General features: G+C 53.9%; 1 protein-coding gene across 3 annotated transcripts in view; it reads right to left on the bottom strand.

The window, feature by feature from the left end:
- Positions 1-24,144, bottom strand: part of CORO2B (coronin 2B) — a 78,708-nt gene that overhangs the window by 15,168 nt on the left and 39,396 nt on the right. For all 3 annotated transcript variants that reach the window (XM_008051493.2, XM_008051497.2, XM_008051496.2), the window contains one exon: positions 12,717-12,833. In XM_008051493.2, the coding sequence (XP_008049684.1) occupies positions 12,717-12,833 (117 nt within the window). The remainder of the gene's footprint in view (positions 1-12,716; positions 12,834-24,144) is intronic.

The following is a 24,144-nucleotide window of genomic DNA, read 5'->3' as shown; positions in this document are numbered from 1 at the left end:
CCCTGCCAGCAAGGAGAAAAGCAGGAAAAACAGCTCTGAGATGCCATCTCTAATCTGCTAAAACAGCTAACCAAATAAATACATAAATAAATAAATAAGCTGGTGTTGGCAAGATTGCTCTAGAACCCATCACCCATCGGTATGGTGGTGTTATGGATTGGAGGTGCTCTCAGAAACAATCGGGCGATCTCTGGTTGGAACCAGGAAGACACTTAGGTGGTGTTCTCTGATCCTGTCACTTCACTCCTAAAATACAGCATAAGCAAAACCTCCATGCACACGGTATTCTCTGTGACATCATCTATGTGGAGAATGCAGAAATGTGGTGAGTGACCGACACTGGGGACAACATACTATGTGACATCATAAGCCCTATGAGCCCCTATGACAGTTCTAAGGTCACAAAAGCACATGGGAGGCAGACCGAGGCCCCGGGGGCAGACTGGGACCTGGTGTTCCCCCGCGGAAGTTCCTTCCTCAAGTTCCCTTTCTTGGTGCTTCCTCCACAGACTATAAAAATGAGCATTTCCAATAACTGTGTTTCCCCAAACCCCAGCCCCTGAACCCATCAACAAGGAGGTTTCAGGGTAAAAGGCAGATTCGGCTAAGGATTTGGGGTCACCCTTAGGCACATCATCCTGAGTTTCGGTTAATCAGTTTCAAAAACCCACTTGAGGTTGGGAGTTTGAGAATTTGAGTACTTTAGGAGGCTAAGGCCGGAGGATTGCTCAAGCCCAGGAGTTCAAGATCAGCTTGGGCAATAGAGTGAGACCTTGTCTCTATAAATTAGCCAGGTGTGGTGGCACGCACTTATAATCCTAGTGTTTTGGGAGACTGAGGTGGAAGGATCACTTAAGGACAGGAATTTTAAACCAGTCTGGGCAAATAGTGAGAACTTTTCTCTACAAAAAAATTTTTTAAAATTAACCAGTGTTGTGGTGCCTGCCCATAGTCCCAGTTACTCAGGAGGTTCAGGTGGGAGGCTGGTTTGAGCCCAAGAGTTAGAGGCTCGAGTGAGCTATGATAGCACCACCGTGCTCCAGCCTGGGCAACAAAGCTAGACTCCCAACTCCCCCCAAAACCAGAAACAATGAGAAAAACAACCTGAGAAAAAGTGTATAATTAGGAACCAGTTTCAAATGTTTTCCCACCCCCACAGTTGCCCCCTTTGGTGCTCCAGACCCCCTTCCCCCCTTAGTAAAGTCCAGCACTCCTACACCATCCTGCGTGGGAACAGCAGGGACCCAGGGGGAGGAATGTGGCATGCAGGGGCCCAGCATGCCCTGTGACCTCTCCTTGAGAGCCCTACATAAGGGCATTCAGGAATCAGGGCTGAGCTGGGGATTGGGGGAGGGTGCAGTTGGGACAAGATGCTGGACCCATGACTCAGTGGACACCATGGGACACACGTGCCTTTTGTCCCCAGACATCCCACAGGAAGGTGACCCTAGAATTGGGAAGCTAATGCTTGAGTTAGACACACACACACACCTACACACACACAACTTCCTTTTTTATTCAAAAGGATGCTATTACACACACATTCTTCCACTTGCCTTTCTCACTTAATAGTGGGCATCTTCTTTCTTGAGACAGGTTCTTGCTCTGTTGCCCAGGCTGGAGTGCAGTGGCACGATAATAGCTCAATAGCTCACTGCAGCCTCGACCTCCTGGGCTCTAGCGATCCTCCCACCTCAGCCTCCAGAGTAACTGAGACTATTGACACCTGCCACCACGTCTGGCTGATCCTTTTATTTTTTGATAGAGATGGGGTCTCACTATTTGCCCAGGCTGGTCGTGAACTCCTGGGCTCAAAGGATCCTCTGCCTTGGTCTCCCAAAGTGCTGGTATTGCAAGTGGGAGCCACCACACCTGGCCAGGTAGTGGGCATCTTTCCACACTACGGTGTGAAGATTTCCTTATCCTTTTAGGTGATCAGAGAGACATCTGTTGTATGACTGCCCCATGATGAATGCAATCAGCCTCTGCTCATGGACACCTGAGTTCTGTCACTCTTCACGATTGCAACCCACTCTATGATGAATGTGCCCATGATATAAACTTATGCCTGGGTGTGGATATTCTTGTGGGACAGACACCTAGAAGTGTTTTGCTTTTTTATAGTCACTGTAGAACTGTCCCCAAAAGCTATCCCAGTTTTTACCCACAGAGTCTGAGAGTGTGTCTTTGTGCCTCTAAGACCACTCTTTAAAAAACGAATGTTCACCCATCAGATAGGTCCAAGATGCCATCTCTCAGTGTTTGGATTTGCATTTTGATTCTTAGAAATTCTTAGACATGCAGGAGGCATCTTAGTGCCTGTCCATTGGCCACCGTGGTTTGCACTGGAGCAGAAAGCTCTAGAAGTTTTCAGACTCGAAGGGATGAGACTTGAGGGGTAGAGAGACGGGCCAGGTGGGCTGATGTTTGGGGACGGAGGGTTCTGCCTATGGGTGGCCTCAGCCAGAATCTGCTGTGTATAAACGCTGACCCAGGTTGGGGAGTTACCTCTGGCCATCGAGAAAGATCTCTAGAACCAAAAGCTGAGCTCTCACCCTGTACATCCCTCCCAAGGACCTCCAATGGGCTAATGGGTGGTGCAAGCTGGCAGCAAAGCGGGACAGGCCACGTGAGAGACTGTGGAGCACAGAACCAGAGGACACGGAGTCTGGCCTTGGGGTGACGGGGTGGGAAGGCCTGGGGGAGCAGGATTAGAAGGGGGGAATTCGCGGAGAGCGGGGATGGGGGGAGAAGAAAAATGCCCAGCTGTATGGGTCAGGCACAGTGGGTGGGGATGCCCATGTGATCAGGCTGGCTGGTGTGGCTTGGGCTGGTGGGGCCAGAGGAGGCTGGAGGTTGTGTGTGTCACACCTTGTCATGGATGCCCCAAGAAGCCATGCTTGGGATGGAGTCTCAGGGGAAAAAAGCCATCTCCTGGACAGCCCAACTCCTGGGCCGCCCAGCTTGCCAAGTCCTCACTGGTTGCACTGTGCGGGTGAGACAGACTCAGGGCTGCAGGGTGAGGCTCTGAAGGGCTTGGAGCCCAAGTCCTCATCCTCATGGCCTCACAGGGTAGCTTGGGACAAACCAGTAACCTCCCTGGGGCTCATCCAGAAAATGAACAGAGACCGTGCCCCTGTCAGGAGTTGGGGGTTAAACTAAACGGGCTTCAGAGTCCTTGTGAGGGAGAACTTTCTGGCTGTGTGACAGGTTTGTTGGGGCAACAGCTCTGTCTAGGAGCCTGGGATCAGCCCAGCAGCTGGGGGAGGGTGGGTAGTATGTGTCTGGGCTCCTGCCCCTGGATTGGGTCCAGGTCTCATGGTGCAAAGTGGGGAAACCAGTAGAGCTGTTTTCCCTGGTGACTTAGGGGCAGGGATCTGGGACACCACGAGAGAGGGCGGCGCCTCCCCGTGGCCCCACTTGTCATCAGCCACTTCCACAAAGACAGAATACCCATTTATCTCTCAAAGCCCTCTGCTGTGGACATCACTGACCATATCCTGGGAGGGTACTGGCTCTGCTCGGCCTGGGCTGCAGTAAGAGCTCAGAGGAGGAGCTGTGGGTCACAGTGGGCCTCAGCAGCTGGGAAAGGAATTCCAGTCCCTCAATATTCAAGGATTTGTTGGAACAAAGAGTGGCTGGGCGTGGGTGGAGCTGCCCTGAGGCTGCCCTGGGAGGCAACTTCCGGGCAACAGGAAGCACTGGAGGCTGGAAGAGTTTCTGGAAGGAAGGGGTGGGAAGTAGCCAAAGAACGCTCTCTAGCAAGCTGGTGGTGCTGTGCTGGGACTGTCCCCTCCTTGGTCCCCAGCTCAGAGCCCGCTTAGCTCAGTGACAGTCAACCCAAGGGAACATGCTCAGCCCCTTCCGGTGCCACACAGATTAGACACTGAGGGGCCTGGCCTTGATCTCATGCGGCCCCCAGGCCTGTAGGGAGACAGACACTGCAGGCTCAGTCCCAGCAGCGGATACAAATGGGCCACAAAGCTACAAGCCAAACACCCCTGCACATGAGAGAGGGAGGGTGGGCCGCACAGCCGGGACTCCACGGTGGGAGAAGAGAATTCAAATCTGGGCTCCTGCATGGCTGTGAGACTTCAGCCAAGTTACTTAACCTCTCTGAGCATCAGGCTCAGATGCTGTGTCAGGTTCTCATCTGTAAGGGTCACTGTACCCACACAAAAGAGAGCTGCTTAAAGAATGACAAATCTATACACTACCAAGATCGCTAGAGATTCCATCACATGCCGTGTCAGTGTCTACTTAATCCTAATTTAGGGCGCAATGTGCGTCTCATACAGTCAAACATGGGAGATGACTGAGTTCCACTTTTCCTGGGCACTTTGCTGCCCCTGTGTAGTCAACACAAAACATGAAACTTGTCTCCATTTTGTGGAATGCATATCAATTTTCTTTTCTTTGCGAGTCAGGTCTCACTTTGTTGTTCAGACTGGAGTGCATTGGCACCATCACAGCTTACTACAGCCTTGACCTCCTGGGCTCAGACAATTCTCCTACCTCATCCTCCAAAGTATCTGAGACTACAGGCACATGGCACCATGCCCGGCAATTTTTTTTTTACTTTTTCATAGAGATGAGGTCTTGCCATGTTGTCCAGGCAAGTCTCAAACCCCTGGGCTTGAATGATCCTCACACCTCAGCCTCCCAGAGTGTAGGGATTACAGCTGTGGTGAGCTATGATCACACCATTACACTCCAACCTGGACAACATAGTGAGATCAAGTCTCTAAAAAAAAAAATAATAAGATAAAAGGATAATACTATTTGTTATTATTTCTAATGATTGTCCTTACACAGATAATGGGGGTTAGGAAACTTGCCCAGTTACACAGCTGGGGGTGGGGGTGGGGCGGAAGCTGGATTCAAACTCAGAATTCAAACCAGGCAGATGACTTTCTTCCTCTGCCCCAATCCCCGGCCGTGCCATCCTTCCTTCCTCCAGGAGTGGGCCCTATACCCTGCAGAGGACAGGGTCAGCCCCTCCGCTGACCTCCAGAGCAGTATCTGGAAAATGCCTCCTTGAGGCACAGACACCCCACCAGGCCTCCCGCAGCTGGTCAATGCAACCACCCAGGGGTGGGCACCTTTTACCCACAGCCGTCTCTGAGCATGGGGGCCAACGGCCAGCATACCCCAGGTGCCCAAGACACACTAACAGGGTGAACGAACCAGGACAGAACTCCAGGACCCAGAGGCCCCCCATGTCAGCAGGTCCAGCACTGGGTTTCTCCTGCCTGGGGCACAGGCTGGACAGAAGGGAGTCCTCCTGCAACCCTGATTTGGAAGAGGACACGAATGGGGCTTCTTCCCTGGATTCTGAGGCTCAGCCTTTAGCCTGGTCATTTTTTTAACCAGGCCTCTGTGGGGGCCCAGGAGAAAAAGGGTAGCAGAAATGGGAGCACCGGCCTGGAAACCTGGGTCTCAGACTCCCAGGCCTCTGGCCGCCCTCGCTAAGGCAAGTTATTGTCAGTCCCGGGTCCCCACTTACAGAGAAGAAGGTCACCATTAATGTTTATGGGGTTCTCGGGAGACGCAGACACTCAGTCACTCAGTGCTCATAGCCCCAAAGCATCCTCATCTCACAGTGGGGTGACTGGCACCCAAAGAGGTGAAGATGCTGGTGTAAGGTGACAGAGCTGGGGAGCAGCAAAGCCAGGCTCAAATCTGTGCCTGCAGACCCTGAGCCTGGCTGCTTGAACCTCTAGCCACAGGGCTGCTTTCCCCTGCCGCTACCAGGTCTGTGGGTAAGAACCCGGTCAGGTCATGGGCTGCCTTCCTCCCATCTCTAAAAGAATGCCTTGCTCCTGCCAGCATGGTGGCTCACCGGCACTTTGGGAGGCTGAGGCAAGAGGATCGCTTGAGCCCAGGAATTTGAGACCAGCCTGGGTAACATGGTGAGACTCCATCTCTACAGAAAAATTTAAAAGATAAAAAAATTAGCCGGGTGTGGTGGCAGATGCCTCTAGTTCCAGCTACTTGGGAGCCTGAGGCAGGAGGATTGCTTGAGCCCAGGAGTTCAAGGCTGCAGTGATAAGCAGTGGGCTATAGTCATGCCACTGCATTCCAGTCTGGGCAACAGAGTGAGACCCTGACTCTACCATGTAAATAAGTAAGTAAAGCGAGAACTGTCCCTTCCAGCTCTTGGAGGTGGAGGTGGCGGTTCCTGATCTCCAGGGCTAGTGTGCTGGAAGTGGGGTGTGTGCTGTCCTACAGGGCTGACGTCCTGCCCAATCCCACCCCCTCCTCAGGGAGGCATATTCTCTCTGGAATGAGGAGGACAGACAGGGGACGCAGGAGCTTGAACAGAAGGCGAAGGAAAGATTCAGAGCAGGCCACCAGGGAGAGGCATTGGCCTCCCTCCCCCTGCTCCCTCCCTCTCTTCTCTCTCCCTCCTCCTCCTCCTAGTCCCTCCTCCCTCTTCCTCCTCCCTCTTCCTCCTCCTTCTTCCTCCAGCTCCTCCTCCCTCTCCCTCCTCTTTGTCATCCTTGTCCTTCCTCCTCCTCCCTCTTCCTCTCTGTCTCTTCCCTCTCCCTCCTCCAACTCTTTCTCTTCTCCCTCCTCCCTCTCCTTTTTTCTCCCCCCTCCCTTTCTCCTCCTTCCTACCCCTTCTCCCTATCCTTCTTCTTCTTCCTCTTCCTCCTCCCCCTCCTCTTTCTCTCTTTCTGCCTCCTCCCCACCTTCTCCCTCTCCTTCTTCTCTGTTCCTCCTCCCTATCCCTCCTCCTTCTTCCTTTCCCTCCTCCCTCTGCCTCCCCTCCCCCTTCTCCCTCTTCCTCCTCCCTCTCTGTCTCCTCTCCTCCTCCTCACTCTCCCTCCTACCTCCTCCTCCCGGTCCCTCCTCCCTCTTCCTCTTCCCTCTTCCTCTTTCTGCCTCCTTCCCCCACTTCCTCTCTCCTCTCTCCCATTCCTCCTTCTTTTTCCTCCCTCCTCCTCCCACTCCCTCCTCTCACTTCCTCCTCCCTCTCCCTTCTCCCTCTTCTCTCTGCCTCCTCCCTCCCCCTCCTCCCACTCCCTCTTTCTCTTCTGCTTCCTCCCTCTCCTTTCTCTTTCCTCTCCCTCCTCTCTCCCTCCTCCTCCTCCTTGTCCTTCCTCCTCCTTCCTCTCCCTCCTCCCTCTTCCTTCTCCCTTCCCCTACCCCTCTTCCTCTCTCTACCTCCTCCTCCTTCCCCCTCCTCCCTCTCTCTCTCCCTGCCTCCTTCTCCCACCTCCTCCCTCTTCTCTCTCCCGTTTCTCCCTCTTCCTTCCCTCTCCTCCTCCCACTCCTTCCTCCCTCTTCCTCTCTCTGCCTCTTGCCTCTCACTCCTCCCTGTCCCTCCTGCTTCTTCCTCTGCCTCCTCCCTTTCTCTCTCCCTCCTCCCACTTCCTCCCCACTCTCCTTCTGCCTCCTTCCCTGCCTCTTCCCTCTCCTTCCTCCCTCTCTCTGCCATCTCTCCCTCACTTCCTCCTGCCTCCTCCCTCTCCCATCTCCCTCCCTCCCCGTCTCCCTCCCTCCTGGGATCCATTTCTCCCTCTCCTTGAGAAGTCAGAAGCCACCCTCCCCCCCATCCCCCATGCTGGTTCCGGGAGAGGAGTGGGAGCTCCAGCCTGGAAACCGATAGCGCCCTTCCCTGCTTGCCAGCCGCCCTCTGAGCTGCAGCAGGAGCTATAAAAAGCACAGCCCTCAACAATAGGTGACATCACCGGGTGGCAAACCGGATCCTGCCAGATGCCCAGAGAGCCCTCAGGACAGGAGCCCGGAATGGGAGGGCAGGTGACCTGATCCCTGCAGGATGGAGCTTAGACTCCAGAGGACCTCCCTATGCTCTAGGAGGGGAGGCCCAGGGAGGTTAATCTTGAGGGAGACATCAGGGATGGGGACGTGGGTGGGGAGGAGCTGGGGCAGCCAGAGCTCCTAAGAGCCACCAGCATCCTTGGAATGTTCTGAAGACAGGTGGAGGGCAGTGGGGAGGTTGGGGGTGGGCACTGCCAGGAGAACCAGCTGGGCCTGCTGCCAAGAGCTTCTCTGTATGTAGCTGGCTTGTTCCCAGCTCATATGTAGCTGGTGTGTTACCAGCCTATAGGTGGTTGGTGTGTCCAGGCCCATATGTAACTGGCATGTTCCTGGCTCACATGTGGCCGGTGTGTCCCCAGCCCATATATATTGGTTGTGTTCCCAGCCCATATGTGGCTGGCGTGTCCCTGGCCTGTATGTAGTAGTTGTGTACCCAGCCTATATGCAGTTGGTATGTCACCAGTTCATAAGTAGCTAGCGTGCCCCAGCTCGAATATGGCCAGCCTGTATGAGGTTGGCACACCTCTGGCCCGTATGTGGCTGTTGTGTTCCTGGCCTGTATGTGACTGATATTTCCCCAGCCTATTTGTGGCTGGTGTATTCCTGGCACATATGTGTTTGGCATGTCCCTAGTCAGTTCATGGCTGGTGTGTCTCTGGCCCATACGTAGCTGGCATGTCCCTGGCCTGTATGTGGTTGGTGTGACCCTGACCCATACATGACTGGTGTGTCCCTGGTCCATATATGGCTGGTGTATGACTGGCCTGTATGTGGCTGGTGTGTTCCTAGCCTGTATGTGGCTAGCGTGTCCCTGGCCGGTATGTGGCTGGCATGTCCCCAGCCTATGTGTCCCTGGCCTGCATATAGGTGGTACCCAGCAGCTTTGCGACCAAGCTCCCAGCCCTGTCTAGACATCGTGTTTAACATGCAGCAAGTGGACCTTGCAGACTGGACAGGGTGTCTCGGAGGCTGCACCCTGAGAGAGGCAGGAGAGCTAGTCAGACAGCCTAGGCTGCGGTGTCAACAGGCCGCCTGGCCCACCCCTTGTAGCTGCAGACCCATTCCCTTCAACACCCCAGGCCCCGTCGGGGATACCTCCCAGTGGGTCCCCAGGGCCCTGCCTGGAGAAGATGCTGAAGAAGCACTGAGCGTTTGGTGGACCTGAACCATCAGCTCGCCGTGGCTCTGAGTCTCAGTCTCCCGCATGCAACACAGGGCTATGGCAAAGGGCTAAGGTACAGGTTGGGAGCCGGGGACCCCCTGCATGACCCAGACAAGTCACTGGCCCGGGGCCTCAGAGCCTGCTGGTGCCAACACTCAGATCCTTGGCCCAAAGCTGGGGAGGGGTGGACATGGGCAGGATGGGTTGAGCCGGCTTCTGGGGCAGCTGGCCTGGCAGCCAGAGCAGGAGCTTAGTCCCTCTCTGATCCTTGGCAGGGATCAGTGGTCGGGCCAGCCCCCTACCTCCCTGTGGCCCCAGCTGTGTCCTCCCCCTTACTCCTCCAGCTGCACTCCCCCTGAGTTTCCTGACCCCCTCCGTGCTCCCCGTGCCCCCTTGATGCTCCCTGCTTTCCCCGACAGTGCTCCCTGACCCCCTTTGGTGCTTCCTGTCCCCCCTGGGTCTCCCTGACTCCCCTAGGTGCTCCCTGTCCCCTCTCAGGGTTTCCTGCTCCCCCAGGGCTCCATACCCCCCCTTGGGACTCCCTGTCCTTCCCTACCCCCCCACCTGCTCCCTGACCTCTCCCACCTCATCGTCAGGCTGGCCACGTCCTCCCTCCTCACAGCTGCCCTTCCTGTCCCCCACACACCTACCTGGTGGCCTCCCTGCAAGGTTCAGCTGTCTGCCCTATGGCCTAGGTTCTCTTTCGGGCCCAGCATCCCCTCCTACCCTCCCCTCCTGCCCACTCCCCACCCTGACTGCCAGTCCAGACTCCAGCCACACCAGATGCCTCTCCTTGGTCCAAGCACACCCAAAGCACTCTTGCCACACCTCAGCTTCTGCCAGTCTCCTCCCGGGACTCCCTCCTAACCCACTTCTGCCTGACCATCCCCAGGGGGCCAGCTCCCCTATCCCCTTGCACCTTGGACACACACATCCACTCCTCTCTCTGTGTCCACAGCCTGTGTTTGGCCTTTGGTGGATGCGGTGACTCCATCCTGCATTGCATTTCAGGGAGAGGGTGGGCCCTGCTCCTCACTGGGGCCACGTCCCCCAGGACAGATCAGCTGCGTCGAGGAGTGTCGGGCACGGCCTTTCGCCAGCATCAAGTTGCCCTAGGGGGTCATGACTCTGTTCTCAGAGAGGTCAAGAAACACTCATGGGGCCACCCAGCTGGTGGAGGAGGAGCTGGGATCCCAGCCCCAGGTTAACGGATGTCATGGCTGAGCTGTGCTTAGAGCCAGTGCTGGTGGGGGCCGGGCACACTTGGCCTTTCGATCTTCCTGTGCAACACTGAGCAGAAGTGCTTGGGTCATGCAGCCAGGGCGCAGCCTCACTCTTTTTGGGGACATACACCATGTCTTGTTTACATGCTGGGGCCCAGCACAAAGCACCCATCAGGTGACACAGAGGCTGAACTGGAGCCTGGCAGGTCTGTCTCACCCTGATCCAGGCAAGAGAAATTCTGGCATGAGTGGGGCCAGGTGGCTGGCAATCCCAAGATCCCTGGCCTGGTCTGTCCCCCCTACCACCCAATAGCAAGATGGCCCTCTCTTTCTCCTACCCAGCTGGAATCCCTGGAGAGACAGAAGGCTCTAGGAGGGGCTGGAGTGTCCAGCACCCATGACAGGAGGGCCCAGGCTCCTCATCCAGCAGTGCCGGGTAACACCTGGCTCCTCATGTCCCAGTATGGGACTTGTCCCCAACCCCCAGTGGCAGGGCCTGTCTCACAAATTGGCCATGATGGCTAAGTGTAGTTAAAGTGCCCAGCGCAGGGAGGGGCTTGGGGCTGGGGAAGAGGCATCCCAGAGTTCCAGGGAGTCTGCTCCTTGGTGGCTGGTGATAGGCGCTCAGCGAGTGGGGAGTGGACCAGCTGTGGCCACTGCACCCCTCCCTGGGCTCTGTGTCCAGCACATTTTGTCTGTCCTCTCTCCTGGCGAGCCCAGGCCTCTCACACTGACCACTGGGCTCTCCAGGCCCTATCACCTCCTACCCCTGGAAGCAACTGGGGAACTCCTTGTCTCTTGGGCTTCCCTGCCCCTCTTGGGCTCCAGCCCCTGTGCCCTTCCATCAGCAGCTCTGGTCTGCCTGTATTCTGAGCCTCGAACACTGTCCCCACTTTGGTTCTGGGGCAGCTGAAGAAAGTGACCAAACCACATGCCTGCCTGTGTGGCTGCAGCTCTTGGGGTTCTCTCCTTAAGCACGGGGCCGGCTAGGCCACTCCACTCCCCCAGCCCCCACACCTCCCTCCCAAGAACTCAGTGCTCACTCTATGAATGGATGGAGCCCACCTACTGCAAATCTCTTTCTTTGAATAATTGATTAGTTGGACTATATAATCCACTCATTCATCCACTGGCTTATCTTTCTATCCATCTGTTTATACAACCACCCATCATCCAGTCATCTTTTTATTTAGTCATCCTTCCTTTATTCATTCATCCATCCACCATCCATTCATTTACCAGTCAGTGTCATCATCCCTCCACGTATCCATCATCTGTCCATCCGTCATCCACCCATGCATCCACCCATCCATCCATATATTGATCCGTCCATCCATGCATCCATCATCCATCTATCATTCATCCATCCATCTATCCATCCACCCATGCATCCATCCATCCATGTATCTATCCATCCATCCATCCATCATCTATCTATCCATCCATCCAATACAATACAATCATCCATTCATCATCCATTCATTCATTCATCTATCAGTGTCATCATTCATCTAAATATCCATCACCCATCCACCCATGCATCCAACCACCCATCCATCCATGTATTGATCCATCCATCCATCCATGATCTCCCCATCCATCATCCATTCATCCATCCATCCACTCATCCATCCATCCAATGCATTCCAATCATCCATTCATCACTCACTCATGTATCCATCATCCATCCATCCATCCATCCATCCAATCCAATCCAACCATCCATCCATCATCTATCCATTCAGTCATCTATCAATGTTGTCATCCATCCACGTATCTATCATCCATCTATCCATCCATCCATGCATCCAACAGTAAGGAACCCTCCAGCAGCCTGGTGGCCACTGCCAGCCCCTGAGCCTCCCTCTACCCGTGAAGGCCAGCAGAGCCTGAGAAAGGGTGGCCAGCAAGCAATTCCACCTTCCATCCTTCTGGGCTCCTCATCCCTCCCTGAATCATCTCTCCTCCATCTCTATTTCCTCCTCTCTCTTCTCTCCCTCTTCTCTGTCTCCTCCCTGCACTCTCCTCATTTCCCTTCTCTTATCTCTTCTCTCTTTCCATTGAATGCTGAGACACATGGAGCTACATTTGGGGTCACCAAAGTGGATCCTTGGACAAGTCACAACAATTCTCTCAGTCAAGTATCCTTCCCAAGAAATTCTGATCACAGAGGATGACCCAGACAGAATGTCTGTCGTGCCAGCTGCAGGGAACAGGGCTCTTCTCCCATGTGACAATTTCCTTCCTTCCTCCCCCTTGTCCACAGCCTTCCTCTTGCCCTTCTCCCAGCTCACAGGTGAGCTGAACCCCACACTCGATTACTCTGTTCTCGTTCTCACCTACAGAACCAGTTCCTCCAAGCTCAGCCACACTGTCCAACACCCATGGCCTTGCTCCCTGGTTCCCTCCTAGTCCCTCCCCCCATCTTGGGGTACACTGGAAGGGGGACCAAAGAGAGGAAGGAAGAGGGGAAGAGGGGAGGCCTCCGGGGAGAGGTAGGAGGAGCCTGAGCCGATCCTCCTCGGAGAGCACCCCTCGCTCACCGACGTGTCCTCTGAGCATGAGGCAATGATGTTGTCGATGAAGGGGTTCCATTTGATGTCCAGCACGTTGCCCTGGTGGCCGCAGACCTTGGGGTAGTTGGGCTCGATTCTGCCTGTCTGCAGAGGAGAGAGAGAGAAGGGGTGAGGCAGGTGACCTGGGCAACCCCAAAGGAAAGGCTTTTTCTGGGATCTCCACTGGATCAACAGTCCTTCAGGGCCCACCCACATCTTCTCATCTTTGAGTCCCCACTGGGCCACACTGCCCTGTAGCTGCACCCTCCTGATGCTCCAAATGGCAGTGGGCAGGGCCACTGCTGGGCCAGAGATGCCCCGGGCTCCTTCCTGGAGTGAAGACGGCTGGCGTTAAGATATCACTCCCACTGGGCCAACTGGTACTTGGTGGGCACAGTCCCAGGGGTACACGCATGCCATGTTCCTGCTCGCCATGCACACCCAGACATGGGGTGCACCCACTGTCCCCGGGATCAGGGAGGTGGCGCAGTCCGGTTCTGTCAGGAGGAAGCTCTTCCTCGTTGTCCTAGGAGTCAGCAGAGCAGCTGAGTCTCTGGGTCCACCTACACTCTTCTATGGGTTACCCTACCATGTGAACAAGCACCCTTGTGCAGTGTGCACCTTGAACGCCTGTACCCGGTGTCCTGCGGCTGAAAGCATGGCCTGTGAAGTCACACAGGCCTGTGTCTGAATCACGGTTCTGCCGCTGTTGAGCCATGTGGTCTCAGGTACCTCAGTGAACTCCTGGCCTCCATTTCCTCATTTCTACAATGAGACCAGCCAAACCTACTGACCACTGCTGGAAAGACTCAATGAGCAAAAATACTTAGCAAAGTGTTTAGTGTAGCAACGACCATCATGGGACATGCTCAGTAGATGACAGCAGTTACACTGCACAGGTGAGACAACACCTCCTCCAGGAAGTCTTCCCAGACCCTCCATTTGCCCTACTCCTGCAGCACTCGGTGCTTCCCTCCATTGGGACAGTCACATCTGATCTGTGGCCTGTTTCCATGTGTCTGTGAGCAGCTGGGGACAGGGTGTATCATCCTTGTTCCTGGACCTCCAGCCCAAGAGACCTAGCACACAGCAGGTGCCCAGCCCACGGCATCCTGGAGGAGAATGGAGTCCACAAAAGGTGGGACAAGGAAGTATGTGATATGGGGGGGGGGGGTTGTCCATGCTTGGTGGCTGCAAAGGTGGCTGGAAGCAGGGCAGCAGGCAGGTGGCTTGATCTCTCATGATCGAGCCATGGCAGCATGGGGAGAGAAAACAGACCTGGGGCAATGGCAGTGGCTTGGAGGCTGAGGTGGGAGACAGAAGAAGAGAGGAGAGAAAAGGCCTCAGAGGCTGGACCCGGGAGGACGCCACTGATATTACACTACGTGGAAGAACAAGAGGACAGAGGGGCGAGAGAGGCTTTGGGGTAAGCAACAATCAGGTAGACAGGTTCCCTTCCCACCTTCTACCAGATGCAGCGGGGTTTGGGGTATCTCGTTGGGGCTGGCAGTCTACAATTTTTTTCTTTTTTTAAGGACAGGGCCTTGTTCTGTTGCCCAGGCTAGAGTGCAGTAGTGCAATCATAGCTCACCACAGCTCCCAACTCCTGGTCTTAAGAAATTCTCCTACCTCAGCCTCCCAAGTAGCAGGGATGACAGGTGTGCCACCATACCTAGCTAATTTTTTGTAGAGACTTGGTCTTGCTATGTTGCCCAAGCAGGTCTTGAACTCCTGGCCTCAAGTGATCCTCCCACCTTGGCTTCCCAAAGTGCCAGAGTTATAGGCATAAGCCACAGCATGGGGCCTCCCTTTAAATGAGAGTTGTGCTATGATGCCCTGGGAGGACAGAGGCCGGGAAGTTTTCTGTATGTAGTGAAAGGTAACATGGACCTGGAGGAGAACTCAAGCCTCGTTTTCCAGAACAGGAAGTCAATAGGCAACGTCTAAGATTAAAAAATCAGGACACGGTGGTGACAGGCATAATCAAGAAATATGGGCAGAAATATGAGAAGACACTCAGCAAAAAGCAACGGAATGGCTACTTGTAGGGAGTATGAAATGAGGGTTGTAAGGTGGGAAGGGCTGAGGTGGCCCCATCGCAGAGGTGCACTGGCAGACATTTAGCAATGGGATCTCCAGGAGAAAGGCTCTGATTCCAGCATTTGGTGTAAATGTTCCCAACATCACTACTTTATTCATTTGAGTTGGGGTCTCACTCTGTTGCTCAGGCTGGAGTGCAGTGGCACAATCATGGCTCACTGCAGCCTTGACTTCCTGGGCTCAGGTGATCCTCCCACCTCAGTCTCCCAAGTAGCTAGGACTATAGGTGTATGCCACCATGCCTGGCTAATTTTTTTTGTTTGTTTGTTTCTGTAGAAACAGGGTCTTGCTATGTTGCCCAGGCTGGACTCGAACTCCTAGGTTCAAGCAATCCTCCCGCCTTAACTTGCTGCTCTAAGGTTAAAGCAGTAATGTCACCAAATGCAGTCAGGAGAGGCTCGATAGCACATCATTACATAATATCTCCTCTCTACAATTGTAACAGACATAAATCACCTTGAGAACACACACAATAGTGAAATAATTAGGAAGCAATGAATTTTTAATATTTAGTACCCTGGCTTCTACTATAATTTAATTGTAAGTGTATGCAATTTAATTTTTAATCATGGCTGTGTTTAACAACCGACTTGCAAAACTCAGACATTGAACGGCAGGCTCTCACGGGGCGGCGCAGGCTAACTCCTCACAAGCAGTACTGCTTAGACTTTCTGATAGTTGCTCATCGATTACTTTATAGATCTAAAAATTAAAAAACAAACAAACCAAAGACCTGTGCCAGATGTTCTAAAGGAAGCTTACTCGAAATTTAAAAAAATATGAGCAATCCTTCCCCCAAATCCCACAAGTGCTTCCATTGTGCAAGTTCCTGTTTCTACAGAGGAGTGTGTTTCCGTTTCTGTATATATGCAGCTTCTTAGAACACCCCAACTTCTGGGGGGTGTGGCCAGAGACAGAGCCTGGATCTGTCTCTCTCGAAAGCCTGGCTCTTGACTGTGATATGGGATTGCCTTCTCATGCTCAATACTAACACTCATGCCAACACCCATACCGACGCTAATAGCTGTTATTTGTATAATCAAATTTAGTCCTCCTAACAACCTCACTTCATTGCTAAGAAAATAGAGGTTTAGAGAGCTTTGAAAGGATGAGTCAAAATTTGCCAATGGTTTCATAACTGTGGGATGGCTGCTTAACGGCCAGCTCACAGAATTGTTCCAAGTGCAGCATCCTCAGAGGTGCAGGGGTCTATCCTACCATCTGGTCCTTGAATCCTAGAGAGCTTCAGCCTTTGTGGAGCAGGGGCAGAGACCTTACTGTGTAGGTGTGGGGAGGACTCCTGCTTGGGGTTTTACAACTATCAGGCAGGTTTTCCATTGCTGGAAGGGCCCTTTTCCTAGGGACTCACAGAACAGATCCCTCCCCCTTTGTTGGGGAAGACCTTCAATGTCAAATGTCAGCTGGCAGCTGCTGTGTACCCTGCTCTTCTCCAGAAGGATCCCGGTTTGGGATGTATGTCAATATGTCCTAACTGCCAGTAGGATGAGCCATGACACAGACCCCTGCTCCAGGGTGGGTGGGGGCAGGAGGTAGGATAACCTTCTTCGAAGTCCACTTGGCAGAATCTCCCCAACACTTGTAAAAGACTCATGGCCTTTGGCCATAAGTCCAATTTGGGAATTTACCCCAAGGAAATCAATGGAGAAGCCCACTAAGAATTGAGTTCCACACAGTAGAACTTGAGTACCCCTTATCCAAAATGTTTGTGACCAGAAGGGTTTTGGATTTGGGATTTGTCAGGTTTTGGAATGTTTGCACTATATGTACCAGCTGAACTTCCCAGATCTGAAAATCTAAAATTCAAATTACTTGCAATAACCACTTCCTTTGAGCATTATAGACAAGCTCAAAAAGTTTCAGATGCTTGGATTTGGGATGCTTAACCCGTTGATATAAAAATGACCCCTATCTATTAAAAAATATGCCACCTGCAAGGAAATCCAGCAACATATGAATAGCAGCAACTCTGGATCCTTGGATTTCATCAGTGGCTTCCAATTCTTCTATAACAAATATACACAATCGTCATTAAAAAAATTAGAGGCCACTTTTTAAAAAAACACACAGCCCACAGCCCTGATGGAAAACGGTTCCTCTCTGGTTGCAGGCAGACAGATCTCAGAGCAGTGGATGCAGGTGGAGGCCTGCCCAAGCTACATGCCTCAGGTGATGTGGTGGAACGTAACTGTACCTGCTCACACCGGTTTCTCCACTTCCTGCTACCATGTGAATGGTTTGGGATGCTGTGGGTTGAGTGTGTCCCCCAACTCCACATGTTGGAAACCGAATCTCTAACACAACAGCATTGGGAGGTTATTGAATCTTGAGGACTCCTCCCTCCTGGAAAGATGACGTCACTGTCTCAAGAGTGGGCTAGTCATCCCGAGAGTGAGTTTGTTATAACCCAGGTTCCACCCTGTCTCTCGCTCTCTGGCCCTTCCTCCTTCCTTCCACCACAGGATGGCATATTGCAAATGCCCTCGTCAGATGCCAGCATCATGCTCTTGGACTTCCCAGACTCCAGAACTATGAGCCAAATGCATTTCTGCTTATTATAAATTACTTGGTCTGTGGTATTTAGTTATAGCCGCATAAAACAGAATAAGACCCAGGAGAATAAATGTTTGAAATTAAATAAACTACATAATGACTTGAAAGTGCACTTTGGAGTGTGTGTGATGTGCACGGGGGCAACTGTGACCCGGCCTTCCCGGAAAGGCTGGGGGTGCGGTGAGTTAGAGGATGCAGCTCACCCAGCAGGCTGCCCAGGGGCACAGTGGGTGCTCTGGGCCCTGTCCAGGCTTTATCTGAACCCAGCAGACTGATGGGTGACAGAATTTCAAAATGACCTGCATTGCAGCCTCAGCTGCCCAGAGCCCTCACCCCTTCAGAGTTGAGTCTGAACACAGAAGCAAGATGTTTTCTCACCTGGAGAATCAGCTTATCCAGGTGGAAAGGACACACGAGCAGGAGGTCAGGTTTCTACACCTGGTTCCAGCTAAGTGACCTTGAACATGACTCTGGCCTCGTGGACTTCCCACACCCCCATCCCTGGTCTGACACCCTTTCTCCGTGGCTGCCCCTTTTCTGTTAGGAAGCAGAGCACATGTGCAGCCATGGCACACCCTGCTCCTGGGTTCCAGGTCAGAAGGTGGGGTCCACACCAAGTCCACCATGGTGGTGACGGGAGGACAGGGTCAGCAAGTACCACAAAAAGGACAATGACAATAAGAGATGATCCGGCCCATGCTGACAGACTGCCAGGCCTATGCTGGGCAATTTACATATGTTTCAAATTTAATCCTTGTGACAGCCCTACAAGGTTTGCTGAAGTCCTTCTTGCCCTTCAGTAGCAGTCCATTTTGTGGAAGAGAACACTGAGATCTGGGAAGTGACCTGCCTGAGGAGACGCCAGCAAGGAAGGGGCTGGGCTTGCATCGGCTCTGCCAGCCTCAAAGGCGTGTCTGCCACACCGGCTTCTATTTCAGGATGTGGGTGAAACTCCAAGCTGAGCAGGGAAAGTCATCAGGAACCAGAGGTCAGGCCTCAACATCCTAGTGTGGCTCCTGCAGGGTGGGAGGCTGCTTGACTGTGAAGCCCCTCCAGGTGTTTTTGGAGGGACTGCCCTGGCTTCATCCTCTCCCACTGGCTTTCTTTCGACCTGGAGGCTCCCAAACTGGGTGATGGTTTAGAATCACCTGGGAAGTTCTAAAGCCCCTACGCCCGGGCTGCCCTTGAGCGATATCTAGTTAACTATAATTAAATAAACTCAACAACCATTAATTCAGTATTAAATATCGATCTAGTTTCCATATCCAAGAGGCAGGAGCCGGGCATCTGTATTTGTTTTTAATAGAAATGGGATCTTGCTACATTTCCCAGGCTTGTCTTAAACTCCTCAAGTGATCCCCCCACCTCGGCCTTGGCATTCATATTCTTAACAGATTCCTCAACTGACATCAATGGGCAGCAAATGCACCTCTTGCCAGGGCCTGGGCCTCCTTGGCCTTCTGGCCTTCTGGACCTGCTGGACCTCCTAACCTCCTGCCTCTGGGAACACCTGAGACGCTCAAGCATCCTAGGATGGGTTGGCGGCTGATGGTGGTCTTGCTCCGTGTGTATGGGGGTGAGCGATTAAAAAGCCTCATTCTCAGCCTGTAATCCCAACACTTTGGGAGGCCGAGGTGAGTGGATTGTCTGAACCCGTGGGTTCGAGACCCACCCGGGCAACGTGGCAAGACCCCCATCTCTACAATAAATAAAAAATTAGCTGGGCATGGTAGCGCGCACCTGTAGTTCAGGACATGGGTTGAGGCGGAAGGATCGCCGGAGCCCAGCAGGTCGAGGCTGCGGTGGCCGGGAGCGGCCACTGCACTCCAGTCTGGGTAACAGAGTGAGACTCCTACTCAAAAGAAAAAAATAAGTCTCATCCTGCCATTCACCACAGGCTCGGGTGTGGACCCGGCAGGTGAAGCCTACAGAAGGATGTAGTCGCGCTGGGCCACGAGCGTGGGGAAGGACTCAGGGACAGCGGCCTGTGCTGGAGCCCCAGCCTCCACCCCAAGGCATTTTTAAACGTGTCTCCATCCCCTTTCCCCACACCATGTGCTGCCCCTGCACCAGGCCACCTCAGGGCTGCGCAGGCCTTGTGACCCTCTCTCCTACAGTCGGGGGTGACTGTCACATGAGGCAGTGTCATCAGAACAGGTACCACAGTCCCTGCCTCCAGGTGGAGGTCGGGCTCCTGATTCAGGCTCCTGGGCCTGAGGAGGCTTTGCCTGCCTCGCACAGACACAGCCTCAACACCTGCACCGACAGTCTTAGTCAATATGATCGAGGGCGAGTGACGTGACAATGACACGTGCCCCTGGTCACCACCCATCACTGACAGGACCAGAGTGAGCCTGCATAGGTTCAGAGCCTGGGGACCACTATGGGGCGGGGGGCATATTATGGTCCTGGACAACCTAGACATGGGTGACCCTCCCCCCAAAACAAACACACACACCATGCCAGTCCCCCGTGGTGATGACTTCGAACTGTTTTCTCTTTCCCCATTCCAATCAGGATGTGCTGGTCTCATGACACCCTGGACCTCAGGACCCAGCTCTCTGCAGTCCATTAATCCAGTGAACACAGGCCTTCTCAGGAGGACACAGGGGACACGGGGCCAGGCGGTTTCCCCTTGCAGTTCAGCTATGTACCTATCCACAGGAGCTGTTTAGAGAAGCTGCTTGGCCCAAAAGAGCCCTTTCCCGGGGCCTTCAGATGCTCAGGCTGATTCCAGGACACCTATATTGGGTCGAGGGCTTTAGGGCTGGCAGTACTGCCCTGCAGGCTTCTGAAGTGGGTCCACGGCCACCTCCTTCCTCCAGTGCCTGGCCATCTGCTCCCTCTCACATGCCCTTACATTCTGTGCCCAATCTTCCCAGAGTGCAGCACTGCAGAAAGAACTCCTCTACTCTAAAACCTTCGGTGGCTCCCGGTTGCCTAGACCTTAAAGCCACACTCCTGCTCCTAGCATCAGAGCTGTTGTAGTCCAGCATGATCCTGCTCTGACATACCCCTCACCCCACTGCTCATGCCGTGCACAACCCCACACACCTCCAACGACTTTCCACACTGGGTGACCTGTGGCTCTTGGTTCATCCCTGCCACCAGGCCGTGAGCACCATGAAGAGAATGATCTGAGCTGGGCATGGTGGTTCAGTTCTTTGGGAGGTCGAGGTGGGAGGAATGCTTGAGTCAGGAATTTGAGACCAACCTGAGCAACATAGAGACCCCATCTCTACAAATAATAATAATAAAAATTTAGCCGGGGGTGCTGGTGCTCACCTGTAGTCCCAGCTACTTGGGAGGCCGAGGTGGGAGGATTGCTTGAGGCCAGGAGTTCCAAGCCAGTCTGAGCAACATAGCAAGAACCAGTCTCTACAAAAAGTTTTTTTTTTTAAGTTAGCTAGGTAGAGTGGCACGTGCCCATCATCCTGGCTACTTGGTAGGCTGAGGTGGAAGGATCACTTGAGCCCAGAAATTCGAGGCTGCAGTGACTGTGATTGCACCACTGCACTCCAACCTGGGTGACAGAGATCCTGTCTCTAAAAAATAAAAACAAAAACTAAAAACAAAACCCCCACAGTACTTTTGACCGAGGCACCCCAGGGCCTCACCCAGCCCAGCTCACAGCAGCATTCAAGATGGATGAGCAGGCGGGTGAGTGACTGTGACCTGCTTCCTGCCTCTGGATTGTGGCACATGAAGTCCCCCAGCCAGGAACTCTCTCCCTTGTCTCCAGCCTTGGCACCCAGAACATGTCCTGGGAGTGGCCAGATGCTCCCCTCCTCATGCTGGACCACCATTCTGGATCCTGCTCTTCTGCGCTCTAGGCTGGGCTCTGTGTGTGATGGGCTGTGAAGTGTTTGGAGGATCTGCTGGTCAGGGAGAAACACACAGGGTCTCCGACAACCTCCTGGTGCCACAACATCCTGCTTTTCCTCCTCCCTCATGTATTTCTCTCTGTACTTGTAGAGACAGAGCGGGGATGGCCAGCCTTTCCAGCCAAGTGGGTCTACATGCTCGAGAGTGTGAGGTTCTGCGGGTTGGGGGCTTGTCTGGGGAGGAGCAGTGTGTGCAGACACTTCCACCTCCCAGGCTCCAGCAGGGAGAGGCGCCAGGCCTCCCTGTCCTTGGTCCCAGGTGGTGTTTTTTTGAACATCCCAGAAGAAGGGGAAGAGGCTCCCTGAGCCTGGGCCAGGGAGGTGCCAGGTGACTGTGAGTGTGCATGCAGGGAGGGGTGCCTGGTCCCTTGGACCCCCGATCTTGCCACTCTGTGCACCTCAGCATTCACACTTGTCCCTGCACCTGCGGTATCCTGAGTACTGGCCCATTTTATAAAACCTGTGCTGCAACACAGGACGAGGGTAAGAGTACCCAGCCCTGCCCACCAGGCAAACCTGCAGAGAAGGTGATGGGACGGGTTTTGTTTGTTTTTAGAGTCAGGGTCTCATTCTGTCACTCAGGCTGGAGTGCAGTGGCACATTCACAGCCTCAACCTCCTGGACTCTGGTGATCTACTCACTTCAGTCTCTGGAGTAGCTGGGACAACAGGTGCCAACATCTGGCTAATTTTTAAATTTTTTTTATACAGACGAGATCTTCCTACGTTGCCCAGGCTGATCTCAAACTTCTGGGCTCAAGTGATCCTCCCTCCTTGGCCTCCCAAAGAGCTGATATTACAGGCATGAGCCACCATGCCTGGCCTGGGCCGTGCGGTCTCCTGGTGCTTAGGCAGCTGTAAACATCGTGAGCCCTCGCTAAGCCTCTGAGGCTCCTGGTGCCTCTGTGTTCAGAGAGGATTCCCAGAGGCCTCTGAGAAGTTAATCCCCACAAATGCCCACGTGCACCAAGCCCACAGCCTTGCCCGATGCCCAGCTGTCTCCTGCTTGGTCTCTGAGGTGCTGATCTCTTCTGCAAGCCTGCTGTGTCGTCGGCCTTCGGTCATTATTGATTTCATTGTGCAGCTCTTCCAGAATCTTCCATGGGGTTCTAACGACCTGTAGGACTTCTCGGCAGTTGGGTATCAAGTCCCCTTCCTGATTCAAAGGCTCTGCCTCTGGGTGCTGGGCTGATAGGACTAGGTTCACCTTCCACCACAGCAGATGGGGGTTACTCCTCTCTGGGGGCCTGGGGGGCGGGGCAGGGAGGTTGGCCAATCGGACTCTGCTGCCTAGGGTGGGCAGGGCCTGGGGCAGGCCAATCGGACTCTCCTGCCCAGGGTGGGTGGGGCCTGGGGCTGGCCAATAGGACTCTCCTGCTCAGGGCAGGCAGGGCCTGGGCCCTCAAGCCTGCCTGGGTGCTGACCTGCTGAGTCTGACTCTTCACTGACCCCAGCCCCTCAAAATCTGTGGGGCCCCAAATCCTTTTCTGTAATAGAGGGCCGGGGGCATGATTTCTTTCTTTGTTTTTTTTTAAAATAATAAATATGCCAGGCTCGGTGGCTCAGCCTGTAATCCCGTGCTTTGGGAGGCTGAGGTGAGTGGATTGCCTGAGCCCGCGGGTTCAAGACCCACCTGGGCACCTTGGCAAGACCTCATCTCTACAATAAATCAAAAATTAGCCAGGCGTGGTAGCGTGCGCCTGTAGTTCCAGCTACTTGGAAGGCTGAAGCAAGTCGAGGCTGCAGTGGCTGGAAGCGGCCACTGCACTCCAGTCTGGGTGACAGAGTGAGACTCCAACTCAAAAAATAATAATAATAATAATAAACACAATTTTTTTCTATAGAGATGTGGTCTTGCTGTTTCCCAGGCTAGTCTCGAATTGCCGGGCAGTCTTGGCATCCCTCCCCACCTGGCCTTTCCAAGAAAAGCTGTCCCAGCTGCCCAAGGACATGCACTCTCTGTGGCAGAGAGGGGCCGGGATCCTCAGCCACTGGGTGATGGGGAAGGGGCTTGCTCCACCCCCTGCTGTGTGGCCTCCAGCCAGGCCAGGCCCTGTCTGGGCCTCACTGTGTCATCTGTACAATGGGGCCTTGTGCGGGTGACCTCTGGGGTTCTGGCATTTTCTGACTTGTGGTCTCTGCTCAGCACTGTGGAATGACCAGCTATGCACCCGGTGAAGGCAGCAGTGTGGGGGTTCATTCGGGGGGTGCAGGGAGGACTAAGAGCCCATGGGGGCACTGACACATGGCCCAGTGGAGCAGGAGGGCATCCCTGGCAGGCACCACAGTCCACAAGCATGGTTAAGCTTGGTCCTTGGGCTACCCCAGGACTGCTGGACCAGCGTCCATGGGAAACAGCATTTAAACATGCTCCCTGGTGGTCCCGGGGTCCCCACCAGCACTGAGATGGCGGCAGGCATCCGGGAACCTGCTGCCACCTGAGTGGCAGTTTGGGAGTCCTGTAGACCCAGGTTCAAGTCCTACCTCTGAGCTTTCTGGGAACAATAACCCTGTGTCACAGGGAACAGGGACAATGTGTGGAAGTGGCTAGCTCTTGGTGGGTCTCATTGGTGGTGGCTGCCCTGCAATTAAAGCAGACACTCACTCACTGTCACCTCAGTCCTGACCAATGAGGAGACTAACCTGCAGCTAGATTGGTCCCAGGATGTCACAGGCCAAGGTGGGAGAAGATGGGGGAGAGGGGAAGGGGGAGGAGAAAGAGGGGAGGAGGAGGATGGGGGAAGGAGGGAAGGTGGAGGAGGAGGAGATAAGGAGGATGGGGAGGTGGAGGCAGATGAGGAGGAGGGAAAGAAGGGAAGGGGAAGAAGAGAATGAAGAGAGGGAGGAGAAAGAGGAAGGGGA

This window comes from Carlito syrichta, unplaced genomic scaffold (assembly GCF_000164805.1).
Source record: "Carlito syrichta isolate Samal-C Ts95f unplaced genomic scaffold, Tarsius_syrichta-2.0.1 Scaffold179048, whole genome shotgun sequence".
Taxonomy (NCBI): Eukaryota; Metazoa; Chordata; class Mammalia; order Primates; family Tarsiidae; genus Carlito; species Carlito syrichta.
This window is presented reverse-complemented; position numbering and strand designations above follow the sequence as displayed.